The sequence below is a fragment of the Corvus kubaryi genome, unplaced genomic scaffold, assembly GCF_017639235.1.
Source record: "Corvus kubaryi isolate FWS band 111438036 unplaced genomic scaffold, C.kubaryi_AGA036_p1.0 37354, whole genome shotgun sequence".
NCBI lineage: Eukaryota > Metazoa > Chordata > Aves > Passeriformes > Corvidae > Corvus > Corvus kubaryi.
The window spans coordinates 7,282,394-7,297,884 of record NW_024581116.1 but is presented as its reverse complement, the minus strand read 5'-3'; the positions used below and the strand labels follow the sequence as shown (position 1 = coordinate 7,297,884).

The 15,491-nt window shown below is 38.3% G+C and overlaps 1 protein-coding gene and 1 long non-coding RNA gene across 3 annotated transcripts in view; one reads left to right on the top strand and one right to left on the bottom strand.

The window, feature by feature from the left end:
• The window catches only part of LDAH (lipid droplet associated hydrolase), a 113,886-nt gene that overhangs the window by 77,977 nt on the left and 20,418 nt on the right, over positions 1 to 15,491 (bottom strand). Inside the window, exon 3 of one of the 2 annotated variants that reach the window (XM_042032881.1) lies at positions 2,187 to 2,321. The exons of the other annotated variant lie outside the window; for it this stretch is intronic. Within the exon in view, the coding sequence (XP_041888815.1) occupies positions 2,187 to 2,321 (135 nt within the window). The remainder of the gene's footprint in view (positions 1 to 2,186; positions 2,322 to 15,491) is intronic. 2 annotated transcript variants of the gene reach the window in all.
• Positions 2,604 to 5,002, top strand: LOC121666879. The gene is made up of 4 exons (XR_006016823.1): positions 2,604 to 2,734; positions 3,795 to 3,923; positions 4,561 to 4,686; positions 4,813 to 5,002. It is a non-coding gene; the product is annotated as an uncharacterized LOC121666879 (long non-coding RNA).

Here is a 15,491-nt window from a genome sequence, read left to right as displayed (position 1 = left end):
TAGAGATTTATCTTGAACATAATTTATCATTTGACCAAATATTGTATCATTAAGTCATGAATGCTGACTAGCTACTTATAAGGTATATGAAATTTTAACATGTCAATTATGTCTCTTTAGTTGATTGAGATATGAGTAACAGGATTCCATATTTCTGTAGCACTTGGCAAACACAGACTATTACAACAAATAAATAATTTAATTTCGATTTCATTTTTCTTTACTCTCAGTCTTACTTTGCTACCAAAAGTAGTTTGTTATTGGCAGCCCTAAGGACAAACAAAACCAAGCCTTCAATCTTCTTGAAGGACATTGAGGTGCTGGAGCATGTCCAGAGAAAGGCAAGGAGCCGGGGAAGGGTCTGGAGCACGACTCTGATGAGGAGCAGCTGAGGGAGCTGAGGGTGTTCAACTTGGAGAAAAAGAAGTTCAGGGAGGACCTTATTGCTCTCTACAACTACCTGAAAAGAGGCTAAAGCCAGGTAGGGGTTGGTCTCTACCAGGTAACAAGAGATACAACAAGGAAAAACGACCTCGAGTTGTGCCAAGGAAGGTTCAGGTTGGACACTAGGAAAAATTTCTTGACTGAAAGAGAGGTTAAGCATTGGAGCAGGCTGCCCAGGGAAGTGGTGGAACATCTGGTGGAACACTTCCACCCCTGGAAGTGTTCAAAAAACAAGTAGATGTGGCACCTCATGATATGATTTTGTGGGTATGGTGGTATTTGGTCAACTTGGACTTTATCTTGGTGGTCTTTTCCAACCTTAATGATTCCGTGATTCTACTCTTATTTCTATCTGAGATGTTCTATTTCTTATTTCTCATCAAGCCACAGCACATGTCCACAGAATTAAACCACTTTAAGACATGGCTATGTATGTACACCTGCTGTCTATGCATATGTATTATGCTAATTTTAAACAAAATAAGACAGAACTAGAAAACTATTCTCCTTTTTGTAATTTTGCCTACACCTAAGGATTGATGTTGGCCTGTTTTACGTTCACAGTAGTGTTCAAAACAAATGTCTTTTTAAAAACTGAGGCGAAGGATAAGGACACTGAAATGGAGGTATAACTTTTGTATTGTATTCACCAAGTAAAATTACTTTGCAAATTGTTTTGCACAGTGGATTTATTGCTGGAAGCAGAATTACACCAATGAAATGTTTAATTAATGATGGGTGTCTCTGTGGAGCAAAGCTTGCAAGAGCTCTCTGAATAGAAGGATATCATACAGAAGTAGAAATGAAGAGTGTAGCTTTGTTCAGTTTCCAAACTGCTAAGGGATATCCCTCCAGTCAATTAGGAAGTAGTCTGTGACTGATGGCTGCTGTTGGAAAACTTGCTTTAGTCTTTATGAGCCTTTCAAAATCTACTTGAACTAAATGTAATCAGGCATATTATTCCCACATAGTTTTCTTCATTTTAGACCCCTTTACAGGCAGCATCATTCATAAGTCAAGTGCACTATTTAAATGCTTGCACACTCTAAGTCAGTGGTCTCCAAAGTGGGGTGTTTGCACAGTGGGATATAGGAAGAAAATGTCAGAAATGCTGAATCAGAAATCAGAAATGCTACATCACTGCAGCTTGACCATGTCCAGAGGACTTCCAACATTAATCAGCTTTCAGGACAGGATTCACTGCTGGTTCCCCCATCTAACAATGCTTGGAGCTGGCTACCATCTCTTGCTGGAGATCTGCTTGTCAAAAGACTCTTAACAGATACACAACCAACCTCTCCCCTGCAGACATCCCATACCCCAGCCTCAGAAAGACGTACTTGCTTCCAAGAAATTCACTGATTCAGTATAGCTATTTTACATGCACAGATAATTGAATCTCTCCTAACGTACTCAGTCTCTGAATTGGACATTTTATTTAAAAACGTACTTTTTAAACCTACTCTTCTCAACAGAAACACATTCTAGACCTTCTTCACTGTAACTTGTCTCTAACAACTGCCAATAGTAAACTCTCTTATTCTCTTAATAGCACATATTTGTCTGGCAAATCTAATTTAACTAAAATACTTCTTTAACTCACTCACTTCTCATACAAGTGTTCTGCGGAAATACAACGGAGACATTTAAAATTCATGTCAATCTGTTTTCAATAGGCACAAGTTTTGCCATTAAAATCAGAGGGGTGCAAACAACTGTATGCACAAGTTACAGTATTGTACCTTCTATCATTTCCATCCCACTAGGAGGTTTACAGTGTCCAGCATGGCTCACAACCCAGACAGGATACTGCTGGTTCAGTCCACAATATAAGGCCTGTATAAAGGTCCTGTAATAACCTGCCAGTCCAGGGTTACCTGCCAAAAAACAAAACATACAAGCACAGTCAACATTAACCTTCCGACAGCAAGCAGTGTGCTTCAAAGCAAACTAAACAGCATTATACAGCAATTTGTTAATTTATTTTCTCTAGTACATTTCCAGTTTTTATTTCCCCAATGTTACGCGCTATGCTATTCAACTTGTTTAATTCCACTGACCAATGGCACTCATGGGAAGCATTCCACAGAATTGCTTCGAAATTGCAAAACCTAAAATTGAAGTCCAACACAAGTGAAAACATCTTTTTCCATCAGAGGTCACCCAGCTTGCTTATCTATCCCATCCAGTTACAGGAATGTGAAAATAAAACATCACAAAGACTACAGCATGTATCACCCAATCCAGATGTCTGCTCTCCAAATATCTCAGTGTTACCACTTCAAAACAGGTATGTGGCATTCTTATTATACAAAGGGCTGTCCTGAGCCTAAAAGAGATGATGATTTTATTTTAAACTCATTGGACAAAATTAATCTTTTCCTGCTTGCAACTTCATTTTCTCTCTTTCCCTTTCTACACGAGTGGAGAAGCTCTTTCCTTTTCAAATCTTGTGCTCTAGAACCACGGGAGAATGTGGCCTCCCTCCTGGCATCCCAGCAGCTTTCAAGGACTTCTCAGAAAAGACTGGTGTCTGACTGGACATGGCTTGCCCTGGGAATTCAAACCACCTTGCTCTAAAATCCACTGTTAAACATGGAAAATATCAACAGTCATACATCACTGCTGAGGTGGAAACAGAACACTGTTCCAAAGATAAAACTATATATATGGAAGGGATCTCTGAATTGCCAAACAAAACTCTATACTCTGCTCCTCCTTTTCTCTTTCTCTTTTGGACATCAATTTACATCAGTGACGTAAATTGGAGAGGAAATCCATATGAAGCTGAAGCAGAACTTTCCTAATTTCCATACGATGCATAAAAATTCAACACAAACATAAGAACATGTAATTCCTATTTATTTATTTATTGATTTTTCTGACTGGCTACACTGAATTCTTATTATCATTTAGATACCAGCAAAGCTCACCATCATGATTGGGACCATTCAGTTATGTGTCTTTGACTCCCACATCAGGCAATTCTTATCTTATCCATATCTTATGATATGGATATCATCAACAGCAAAAGGCAGCAGGAGCAGTATTGTGTAAAAAGGCTGTCATTTTTTAAAACAAAGATATTCCAAAATAACACGAATGTATTACAAAACAAAAAAGCCTTCATTCAAATTTTGTCAACTCCTCTATATCAGTCTGGTTGTAATAAAAGAGGCTGAGCTGTGGAAGTATTGATTGTGACAGAGAAGAAGAATTAGACCTATAATCAAATTAGTACTTGTGAAAATGGTACCTGGAGGTAAAAACAAGGGTTATTCCACTTCTTCTCTTTCTGTAGTGGGTATTTTCTTATCTTCTTCTTTTACTTCCACCCTTTTGCTCTTCAGGCAGCACACAGTAAGTGTGTTACACAGGAAGCACACAGCCACTCAGAGCAGAGCCACGTGCATGGAAGCGGATGCCACGGCTCACCCTGGGATGATGCATGAGCACAGGAGGGGAGCTTTCCCCTCTAGGTAATGTATCTCACACACTTCACCCCTCACTTACATGTAAAAACTGTCTCTAGGGGGTTTTAAATCTTAATAAAACTACTGATCGTACAAAAGCATTGTTTTTACTTTACTACAGATGTAGAGGGAAAAAAATCACCAAACCAAAAACATCACTATCAGTCATTACGTATTTCTAAGCATCTGATTGTAAGCTTGACATTAAAGGAGACTTTAAAAAAATAAACTGTTGTTTTGTAAAAACTCCAGAATACATGACCAAATTATTGCAAGTTGATTTACAGAAAAATAATTTAAAATTCACAAGGATCACATCCATACAATTGCATCATGCTTTTATACATCAAAAATATGTAACATAAAGGGCCCCAGAGACAATAAAACATAATCTAGACATCATCTGTCAAGTTCCTTGGATTGATGTTCCACAGAGGAAATCTGTCTTTCGGCAAGGCTGAAGATAAAAGTAGCAGCAATCCAAAATCAATTGTGTCTTTCATAGTACAAATGATCATGATGTTTTGCATTATGTTTAATCCTGGAATATAATGCCATTAGGAATTTTGAGATCAAGGAATCACAAAATTAATCTCAATCACAGCATTTTTTCTTTACATTTTTCTCTTTTTTAATAATGCAGAACAAGGACGGGGGAGAAATGACAGCAGCTGTCTCAGACATTTTGGTGCTCTTTCCCATCATCAGCCAGGTGAACCTAGCACATAAAATCTGCTCAGGATTTGGTCATCAGCTGAAGAACAGTCAGGTAAGATTTGTTTAAGAACAGTGAGGCTTTGCATCAAATATGATACAAAGCCTAAGAAATTGTAATACTTCTTTCAGGGAAAGGGGACTTTTTTCCTGTGATAAATGTGATGTGTATTTTATACAGGTAAAAGAGAAAATCCATAAATGCAGAAGAAATCTCATTTCCCCAGTCCTCGTAAGCATCTGCTCATGGTAAGAGATCTTCTGAGAGGTCTGAGCTGTTAGAACTGCTACTAGCACTTCTAAATGCCTTGAAGGGGTATGAATGAGAAGTGCTGGCACACAGGGGAACAAATATCAACAAGAATTTTAACAGCAACAGTTTCTACAGAGAAATCACATGTAAAGCAGCTAAAAATTTATTTTTTATTGAACTTGCAACTCCAATGGAGTTATTCCAGATTTGTACTGACCTAAGTAAATGCAGTTTAATAGTCCCTGCTCTTGAAAGCCGGCATCTACAATATTTATGAGTGAAGAATATTTATCTCACATCTCTTCAAAGTAATTTTGTATGTTTTTAACTGAGCTGCTATCTATCAAAATACTATACGGGAAGGAAACAAAAAACCCTGAACTGATTAGGATTTTTTTCATACAACAGAGTAATAGTAACAGCTAATAGAAATAACTGGGACTTAATATGTACAGCAGTCTGTGATCAATAATGTTTTAGGCTGATATATGCAACTGAAATGTGTTCAATTAAATTATTTTATTTTATAGAAAAAGAACAACCAGGTTAATCACAAGGGCACCCAGGCAACACAGTGCTCATTTGTGCTTTTTAAGGATTTCCCAGTACAGTAAACCAGAACTGCCTATGCTCTACCACTCAGCAACTAAGTGTCAAAAAATGGAAACCATAAGTAAATGCAGTGTTAACCTCCATGATTTGAAGGTTACTTCAGTTATGTGAATACCACATCAATCCTTAGACACCTCAGGGCAGCTGAATCATTCATGCATGCCAGCAAATCTCAAATTGCAGTCATCTGAACCAAGAAGCACATCTTAAGCAGTTACTCTCAACTGTGCCTAATTTTCAACAGCATTTATGTTGTTTCAGAAGTCTTTTAAACAATAGCTGTAAAAGGTGATCATAACAGAAAAAGACACAAGACTGCAATACACTGAGTATTTGTCTAATTTGCAAAAGATTTCTAAACATTTCATGAAAAGAGTGCATCAAATGGACAATTTATACAGTGAATGAGAACAGTGGGATCACTTTATCTGATGTACCCATAAGCTGCAATAACCAAAGGACTCCTGCCACACTCCCTGTTTTTATCTGTAACACATGACATTTCACCCAGCTATTCTACATTAAGCTCAAAGTCTTTCCATTTTTAATTTGAAGACGGCAATCCACTTTTCCGATCTGTTCCACCCACAGCTGACACAAAACGGTACAGAACAAACGAGAGTGCAGAGGTGGAACTTGGAGCTAATTTAGGAGGTAAATATTCTCCACTGCCATATACTGCAGATACAGGCTTCCAAGAACTAGAACTACTACTCTTTAATCATCCATGTAAATAGAAATATGAACATTACTTCTAAACAGGCACTTGCCTACCTTTCACTTTCAAACATTTTCCTGTTAATGCTTTTTCCATCAAATCAAGATTTTAAATGCCATCTGCTTCCTCAATAAGACACTTAGGCAGCGGAGAGAGAGCCATTTGTACAAACAGAATATTTACCCCAGGATATCACTGCTAAAGAATAACCTTTATCCTGATTTCACATGATTTCCTATACAATGCATCATAAAGTCAAACTTGGCCTGTTTTAAAATGAAATACTAATATTTGAGACGCTGCACTTCCACAAGAGAAATTATTCAGACTTGATAAATTTAAACTAATATACAGTGCACCATCAGTGCAACTCAATCAGCTTAATTATGAATGGAAAACAACAAACACATCGTGCCCATTTAAAAAGCCACAGACCATAGCCATTCTTCACAAGCAATGACAGCTTTTATGGCTTACAAAGTGTCAAATGGAAACTATAATTAAGAGAACTCTAGCATTAGATAACCTTGCGCAAAAAATATTCCAGGTTAAAAATGAAGATATTTACCAAAACATGAAAGAAAAGTCTTCTGTCCAGAAAAATGTAAGTCAAAAATATATACAGCTTGCTCAAAAGAAATTGAGACTAAAACATAAAACTAGGTAATTTTTAGCAGTTCTGGAAGGGATAGCTGAATTGAGAAAGATTTATTTAAGCAGTATACAGTAAAAGCTAGGAGTGGTCAGGAGTGACTAAAAAATTGACGTGGAACTAAGTCACCCCAAACGCAACAAGGCTTCTTGCACCTTGCTTTGAAACAAGAGTTTGGGTTCCATGCACTGCCCTGTGAGACATTCCCCAGTGTCTCCAGATGCGTCTCCAGGAGCCTGACCATCCGTGGGAGCAGCAGCTGGCACTGAGCCGTGGTACTCTATGCACTTCTCCAGCAGTTGCTTTCTGCCTGCTCTGGGACCTCAGCAGGACCATAAAGAATAAAGGCAGCTACATGAATACAAGAAGGGAAATACACAGCCAGCAGTGGATTTATAGAGAACTTTGAGGAACTGGAAAATATGCCAGCAATTACCATGAGTATAATTTTAGAAATAATCCACAGTTTCAGAATTAAGTGTATGCTGCAGTATTTACATTATAGTCTCCTGCTAGAAAAAACAAATGCAGCTTCTAAAAAGACAAAAAAAAGAGCAGCCATAAATCAAATTTGAAATCCAGGGGTGCACAGCAGGACACATAAAAATCATTTTTGTGGCAATGATTCTCCCTCCTCTTCACACAGCTTCCAAAGCTCCCAGCTCCAGCTCGAAGAGCCTCAATGACAAGTTCCTTGCTCAAGGAAACTTAATCTGCCTTTGGCGTCTGACCAGCCACCATGGAAGAAGATGCAACTCCCCTATGTTAATGAATGGAAAGCAGCCCACGCAGATGTCAGAAGAATTTAAATGGAGCATGCAAAAAGCACAATGATGTTCTCACACTTGGGAGAAAACTGCAGAATCTGACACCATGGCTGGTGATCAGGCCTTAAAAGGCAACACACAGGTCTCTCTGACATGCAATGTCAAGGGATTTCAACTAAAACATGCCAAATAACATTTGAGTGACCATCATAAACTCCCGTCAATGAAGCTTTCACCTGTCTGCACATCTCAGGGACTGGCATTCTTTGTCCTGTATCCCTTTATAGTCCCTACTCTAGGGGAGCAGTATCAACCAAGGAGCAAAGCATAACAAGGACATTATACAGGAACACATGTGAAAACTCTGTTTGATCCTCTCTAACTCTGGAATCAAGATTTTGGCTGGAAAGCACCTTAATATATCTGCTTGGGTTGTGAAAATAGGGAATCTCAGAAGGATTCAGCCAGGTGTCTGTAACACAGCTTATTAGAGAGGTTTTTCAAGAACATTTCACATTTTGTCCCTGTATAGATATACACACATACACTGTTATTAGTTTGATACGGCTATAAAACTTATATATAGGATTTTATAATACACATTATTTGTACACATTTTTCAAAGCCAATAAGCTTGTCTGCTGTTCTCTAATGCTGTTTCACCTTTAGGATAAATGTAGGTTCATTCACCTCTAAAGAAATCCCACAGACAGTCTGACAAACCTGAATTAACCTAACACAGCTGGTTTTGCCCAAGTGACAAGTTTGCCTGAAGCTTATGAATTAAAATTCCCAGCTAAAAATTGTGACAGTACATGGCGGTTTTCCCATGGGAATGATTTACAGCATCTATCCAGGCAGATAAGATATGAAGTCCAAAGAGCTGATTTCATCTACTGCAAACCTACTGGACTTTGCGATTAAGCAATACTGCAAGGGTTATAAAGTCCACAGATGTATTTCAATAAGTTCTTCTGCCATCTCAATCAAAATAGGTACATAAATACAAAAGAAGCCTTGATTTTAATTTTTTAAATGTGTCTGTAAACTAATGTTTTTGGAAGGGAGTTAAGACTGAGACATGAAACTGAAATAATTGAGTTCCTAATGGAATAGCCAATTTTTCACACTTTTCAATGGTAGAACCCAGGATTTTTTAGGGTGTACAATTAAATAACTTTTGTTCCATTTTCCCCACAGTAAATGAAAAATGAAAACATTTTGTTAGATCTCCTACTACACACCTACACATACACAGTCTCTTAAGCAGACGAAGACAGATATAACTATTTTAACATCCCAGAGGTGATTGGTCTGGTCCAATCCATCCTACAACCAATGCTGGCAGAGAGGCTACTGCGAGTTCTGTGCTGGGTCTAGAATTCCCAATGGGAATTTTTAAGCCAGCTTCACGGTCTGAAGCAGCATTGGACCAGAAGAAAACTAACCTCCTTCTGAAAGAAAGAGGGAGAACAAAGGAAGTTTGTGAAGAGGAACACGAGACTTGATGTCAAATGGGTTCACAAGAAAGCCTACGAAACATCTGAATAACACAACCCTGATGAGAAAACAGCAGCAGGAAAAAGACAAAGACAGGAAAATAAATAATTCAAACCCAAGATAACCACAAATTACTTGTTTTGTGCAGATACACAGCTCTGAAAATTTGATCACTGAATAATATACAAGGAGGAAGCAAACAATACACTCAAAAGGCACCAGAAAGAATATTTTCAAAACTGTATCAGATTTTCCTATGGTGTACTACCGGTAAGAATTTAAAAAAAAAAACAAAAACAAAAAGAAGAAAAAGCATAGGTGTGGGTGCTTTGGGGTTATTAGGTTTGGATATTGTTTGTTTTGTTTTATCAAGGTAGCAAGAGACAGGAAGCAAATAGCAACAGAGAACATCAAGACAGTTAATTTCAGAAAAAAAGACTGAAAACGTGTTTATGCAACTTTTGTGTATTGAGACTTCAAGAGAATGTTGTATTTGAAACCAATAGTCTAAGGTGATTTTGTAAACGAATTTCACATTTGCATCTGCTGTGAGTCTTCAGAAATGCAAGATAAAAAATCAGACTGTTCTGAACATGGAAAAACCAAGATTTGCCAATTCACATCCTTAGGGAAAGACTCTTTGCATTGACACCACTGTAGGCCTTGTAGTTGGGGTATTAGTACCGGTCCTATGTAGATGCTCCATGAAGACTTCAACTAAAACACTTTTTTGAGGAAAACACAAAACACAAATCACTTCACAAGAACATTTATTCACCCATTTAAGGTCTATTGAGAAGAGTTTCTGCATCTTAAGAGAAGGCTGTGATAATGGATATAAAATATCTGAAACTTGAAAGTCGAAGGCAGTATTTATGTATCACTATGTATTTACTTATTCCTATGAGAGTTTTTTAATCCAACAAGGATAATCAAGGTTTGTTTTCAAAAATGAAAATCAGGACAATAATCAAAGTCTCCCATCATGCCCATAACAGGAAAACAAGAGCAAGAGTTATGACTTACTGAGTTTCTGGTTCTACTGTTTTCCATAATCCAGATATTAAACATAATGGGTCATATTTATTTCTAATATAGATTCAGTGATCCGTAAGAGTTACTGTTGGATAGAAATGAGGCCATGTGTTAACTAGAATATAAAAGAGGATTTTTATTTTTCATTATTTTCAGATATAATTAAGTCAAAATGCTTAACATCAAGGTAAATTCATATTAGCTCAAGTATTTCTGGTATCAGCTCCCAGAAAGGAAGTACATTATACAGTGCTGCTGTAGTTTTAAACACTTTAATTGCTTTATTTGTACATGATGCACAAGGAAACAATGGATTTCCTTCATAGGTAGGTCCTTCACTAAGCGATTTCTTCTTCCCTCCTGCCTCAGACATCCCATGAAGAGAAACAGATCCTTTTAAAAATTGTCAAATCAAGCAAAGTACCCTAGAACACAACTTTTCCATAACTCTGGCCAACTCAAGCCACTGCATGCTGCAGGAGAGGGATCACTTCCTCTCTTGATGCTGCTCACACAGCCAGGCAGGAAGGATCCATGCTGAAAACGCCTCATTAGTAGGGAGAGGACACCAAAAGAAGACTGTGGATTCAGTAAGTCACTCCAGTAAGTCACATCTGCCACCCAGATTTAGTGGAGGGAAATACTGTCAAGCACAGTTGGATGTTCAACCATCCTGTCATTACTCTGCCTTCTCAAACTTAACAAGCTCAACTGTGCCAAGCCCCCATCAGAGGTACTTCTGGAGCACTGGGAAATTCAACAAAAATGGCATATTTCAAGCCTAGATCTGACACACAGGCTCCTCTCTGCATGAGGAAGTTTTTATTTTTAATGAAAGACTATGCTTTTTTTCTGTTCTAAAGACAATGGAAGCTCGTGGGCTGACCCAGTAAACAAAGCTCAACTGTCAGCATATTTTAAAATATTAGTCACAAACAAGTAGTCCATAAGCAGCAAAAATAATGGAGAACAGTGTACCTAAGAATTGAATTTTTTAATATGTATTATATGGGATAGAACACACACCTTTCCTTCACAGTGTACTCTACCAGCATGCATGTCTTCTAGCCAAACTCTTATTTTGGTATCCTTTGGAGTCCACTATGTCTCAGAAAAAACCTGGGGAAAATTCACCGACGTATTCAAGGTTTTATGTGGATTGGAAACAGAAATCCAACAGGTACAGACAAATCTGTATTTTCTGTTACAAATAATATTCTCAGGAAGTCAAACTATTTACCTCAGTAAGTAAAGGGGAGGGTCATTTGATATTTATTCCCATTTTATACATAAGAAACAGACCAAATAATCTGTGCATGAAAATTAAAGTATTACTAGTCACTAAGAGCTCCAGCTTACAGTACCTTTCATGCATGACCATCTGAGAAAACAAGGCTGATCTTGTAACTAAGACATGAATATTTCTGCTAGAGATAAAGAAATGGCTAGAAAAGCGGCTTTGGAAATATCAGGAAAATAAGGTTGTTGTTCTTTGGTTTGTTTCGTGTGTGTGTGTTTATGTGTATGCTTTTGCTCCTGTTCGAAGTGCGAATACACTAAATATGGTGACACAAATCCCATACAAGCATAAGAATAAAAACAGTTTTTAAGTGTTTATGCTTCACTGAAATAGAAAATTGTGCTCTTACTTCCTTACCTGCTCATAAGACCCATCATAGAGAAAGTGAAAAACATTTTATCTTCCTCTATGTACTTCTACCTGGATTGCTATGCTGCACAAACTTTTAGCTCTACAGTGTAGTCTGTTCTCTGTGATTACTTTTGCATGCCATATACCAGTTACTGGAGAGTAGGATACCCAAAATTTTATTCAGAAAAAATAAAAAAATTAATCACAATGTAAAATACAAATTCTCCACGTCAGAATCTGACAACTCAGGGTCAAATGCAGAGTTGGCAGCTTCAGCTGGAGCTGTGGTGGAAACAAAAGAAGAAGCCTCAAGGGAGAGGCATTCTCAGAGAATCACTACCACCTGGAGTGGCTGGTGGGGCACCAGCTCCTGCCAAAGAAGTCTTCAGACAGAGCATGTGAACTCACATGTATTTGCTGAGTGCTGCGGACTGACACCAGAATTTATCAACAGAAAGTTCTGTGGCAAATCCAGCTGAAGGAACTGCCACCTTCCCCCTTGACTATCACTCCCACCCTCCTACCATGGCTCACCAGCCTGAATTAAAGTGGCACAACTCTGTGGGGGCCCTGCTGTGGACCCAAACAGGGAACTGTTCCAGCTGTAAAAAGACCCCAGAAATAAATGTATGTATTTATTTAATTCACAGCACGATTTCTCAAAGTATTGTTCTGGCATAACTGAGGGGTGGAATGGCACAGTGTCATGGGAAAAGGAATACCTTATGCCAGTATTGTTGACAAACATTTTGGATTGCAAAATAATGGCCTTAGGAAGTTTTTTAAGTGCTCCAAGCACTAATCTCTTGGATTTCCATTGTCTGGTGAGTCTTAATAAACACTCTACAAACGGTTTCTGAACTCCACACTACTTTACACTCAGGAACATCTGCTTTATACCTAACTTCATGGTTCTAACAGCTGTCTGAAGGCAAGAGCTCTATGAATGGCCCAGTCCTGCTACCCAGTCTCTTCACTGGCTGCCCACATCCAAAGAGAGGTTCAATTACTTAAGAGAGGTGGAATAGGGAAGGACACTCTTGAAAATTTTAGGAACACCAGGTAGCTTTCTGTGAGCCAGCAGCCCAGCAAGGCAAGTAATATATTCAAAGATCAAGAGGTTGCTTCAATCCCTATGGTGCAGGTGAGGCCATGATAAGAGAGAACAACATTTCTCTTCCTCTCTGCAGGAAAGGGCTGCAGACTCACAGCCATCCTCTCCACGCAGTCAGAACAATGTTTTATAGTAAATACTCTGCTCAAATATAGTATCTGCAGAACTAAGTTTAATTCCAAGCACTGCAAATATCACAGAATGGATGAATGCTGCTGCTAAGCTAAAATGTAAAAGAGAAATAGTTCCTAAATAAATAGAGTGAGTATCTGTGCACACACAGAGGGAATTCTGCTCAGCTGTTTGGATATGAAAAGCATATAATCAGGACAGAAATCAGATGCAAAATTCTGAGGTTTTTTGGCTCCTGCTGATTAGCCACATGTGACTCAAGTGTGCCAGCTGGACTAGATGCCATTCTGAGCTCCATAACCCTCCAAACGCCTTGTCAAGAGAGCCAAGACTCCAATCAAATGAGATTTTTAAGTTGATTCCCTGGACCAGATGTGTTAAATAACAACATCTTCACTTTTGAATGCCTAAAATTTCCTTTTTCTCTGCTCCATTGCTTCAGCTGAGAATGGACAACAGCAGCACTGCTCTCCTTGGCATGGTATGGTCAAAATAACCAAAGGTAACAGGACTCACGAAACCTTGTATCTTATACCAGTAGAGGTATGTGAAGATACACACACAAAGCAAAATGTTAATATGATGGAAAACATCCACATAGGAAACAACCTCAGCTTTAGGTCACCAGAACTATGTGATACAGGATTAAGAAAAATGAAGTGTAAGTCTGTATTGAACAGAGGTCCTCTGTAGGTTTTTTCAGCATAAGTACTAATGTAGTTACACTTTATGACTTTCACCTAAAAATTCTCATTGCATGTAGAAACATTACTTAATCCAACCCCCCAAAACCCAAAGTTAAATGAACAATTCCTTTAAAAAAGACTTGAAGTACTTTTATGTGATGAGTTATTTTTCTTAATGTCCTTTGGGTATTTACTGCTGTACATCGGAAGGTGATAGCTGCCCTGGCACAAGAATTTTTCACAGTGAGTAAGAGTGGAGCTGCCCATGGAGCTGATCAATGACTTAAACATTCCAGGAGAGGAAGTATTTATTGTCTCACTCCATTGCAGCTCTGCTTCTATGTTAACTTGTTTACTTGGTGTTAGCTGATTGTCAGTGAATGCTAGCTTAGAAACTTAGGTTATTGTGTAATTAAAAATACTGTAAATGTGAATTAAGATTTGTTTGGTGATTTGGGACACAATATGTGAGGATGACTGGCCATCTACTGAGAAGCAACCCAACTGAAAGGTGGGAACAGAAGCCCCATCACTCCCAAATCTTATATTCTCTGCTCTAATTTGACTTGCTTTATCTCACTCCTCCTAATGCAAATAAATTTGGATGACCCGCAACAACTAACATAACTGGTTAATCACTGTCATATGGTCTTATAAAACTACTATTTTTTTTTTCTTATAAGAATATAGTAGAGAAATAGTCAGTGCTTAACTGTGCATTCAGAGGAGAGCCTGAAACCTGTAGATACATGGTATATCTGGCTATTACAGCAATAACCTTGCCAAAACACACTATTTTTTTTCTAATCTTTAGAACAGCTCCCTCTTCTGGCATACTCTGTTTATACTGTATTTAAGTACCATGCTTCATTCCTTACCAAATTTTAATTCTATTTGGTTCCCAACAACTTAAAAGCCCAATTTCATTGTTAAGGCTCTCACTGTTCAGTACAGCTTTGAAGTCGAACTACAGCTTTTGAAAGGGCAACTAATTCTTATCAAATGTTTATCTAACATCATCCATAGACTTATCTTTACTACTTTTTGAAAGTGTCCTAATGTCAACCAAGACCAGAATCCACACATGGACAAGGAGCGTGGATGGCCAGTTATGGGGCCACATTTGCAGGATCACTGAATTTGGAAGGGATCATCAGAGATCTCCAAGCCCAGCTCCTCCCTGCTCACACAGAGTCATAGCAGGCTGCACACACAGCCAAGTTTTGATTACCTTCACAGCTGGAGATTTTACATCTCAGGGCAACCTAACCCCTCAGCAGACAGAAATGCTCATGGCAGTGCCATTCCTATCTACTGGTTCTACGAACTACCCAGAAATTCATGCTCCTTCCTTCAGCATCTGAATTAGGAGTTTAATATTAGGTTGGGTGAAATTGGGCCTTAGAGTCCCTTTCTGAACCAAGTGTCATGTCATGGATTCAGCCTGATCACCCCCAAAAAAGCCCCTCCCCCCCCCCCAAAAAAAAACAAACCAAAAAACCCCACCAAGCAAAAAGCAAACAAAGAAACAAAACCAAACCAAAGTTCATGAGAGCTCTCATAATCCTGCTGATAGTGACAGAACTGCAGAGGTAATACATGAGGACAGACTTTTTTCCTAGATGCTGCTCTGGTACTATTCTTTCAAAAAAAACCCCAAAAAACAACCAACCACAAAACTAGAAAGAAGAAAAAACTGTCTAATGCATTCAGACAGAACAGGTTCTTAACTTTGTTCAT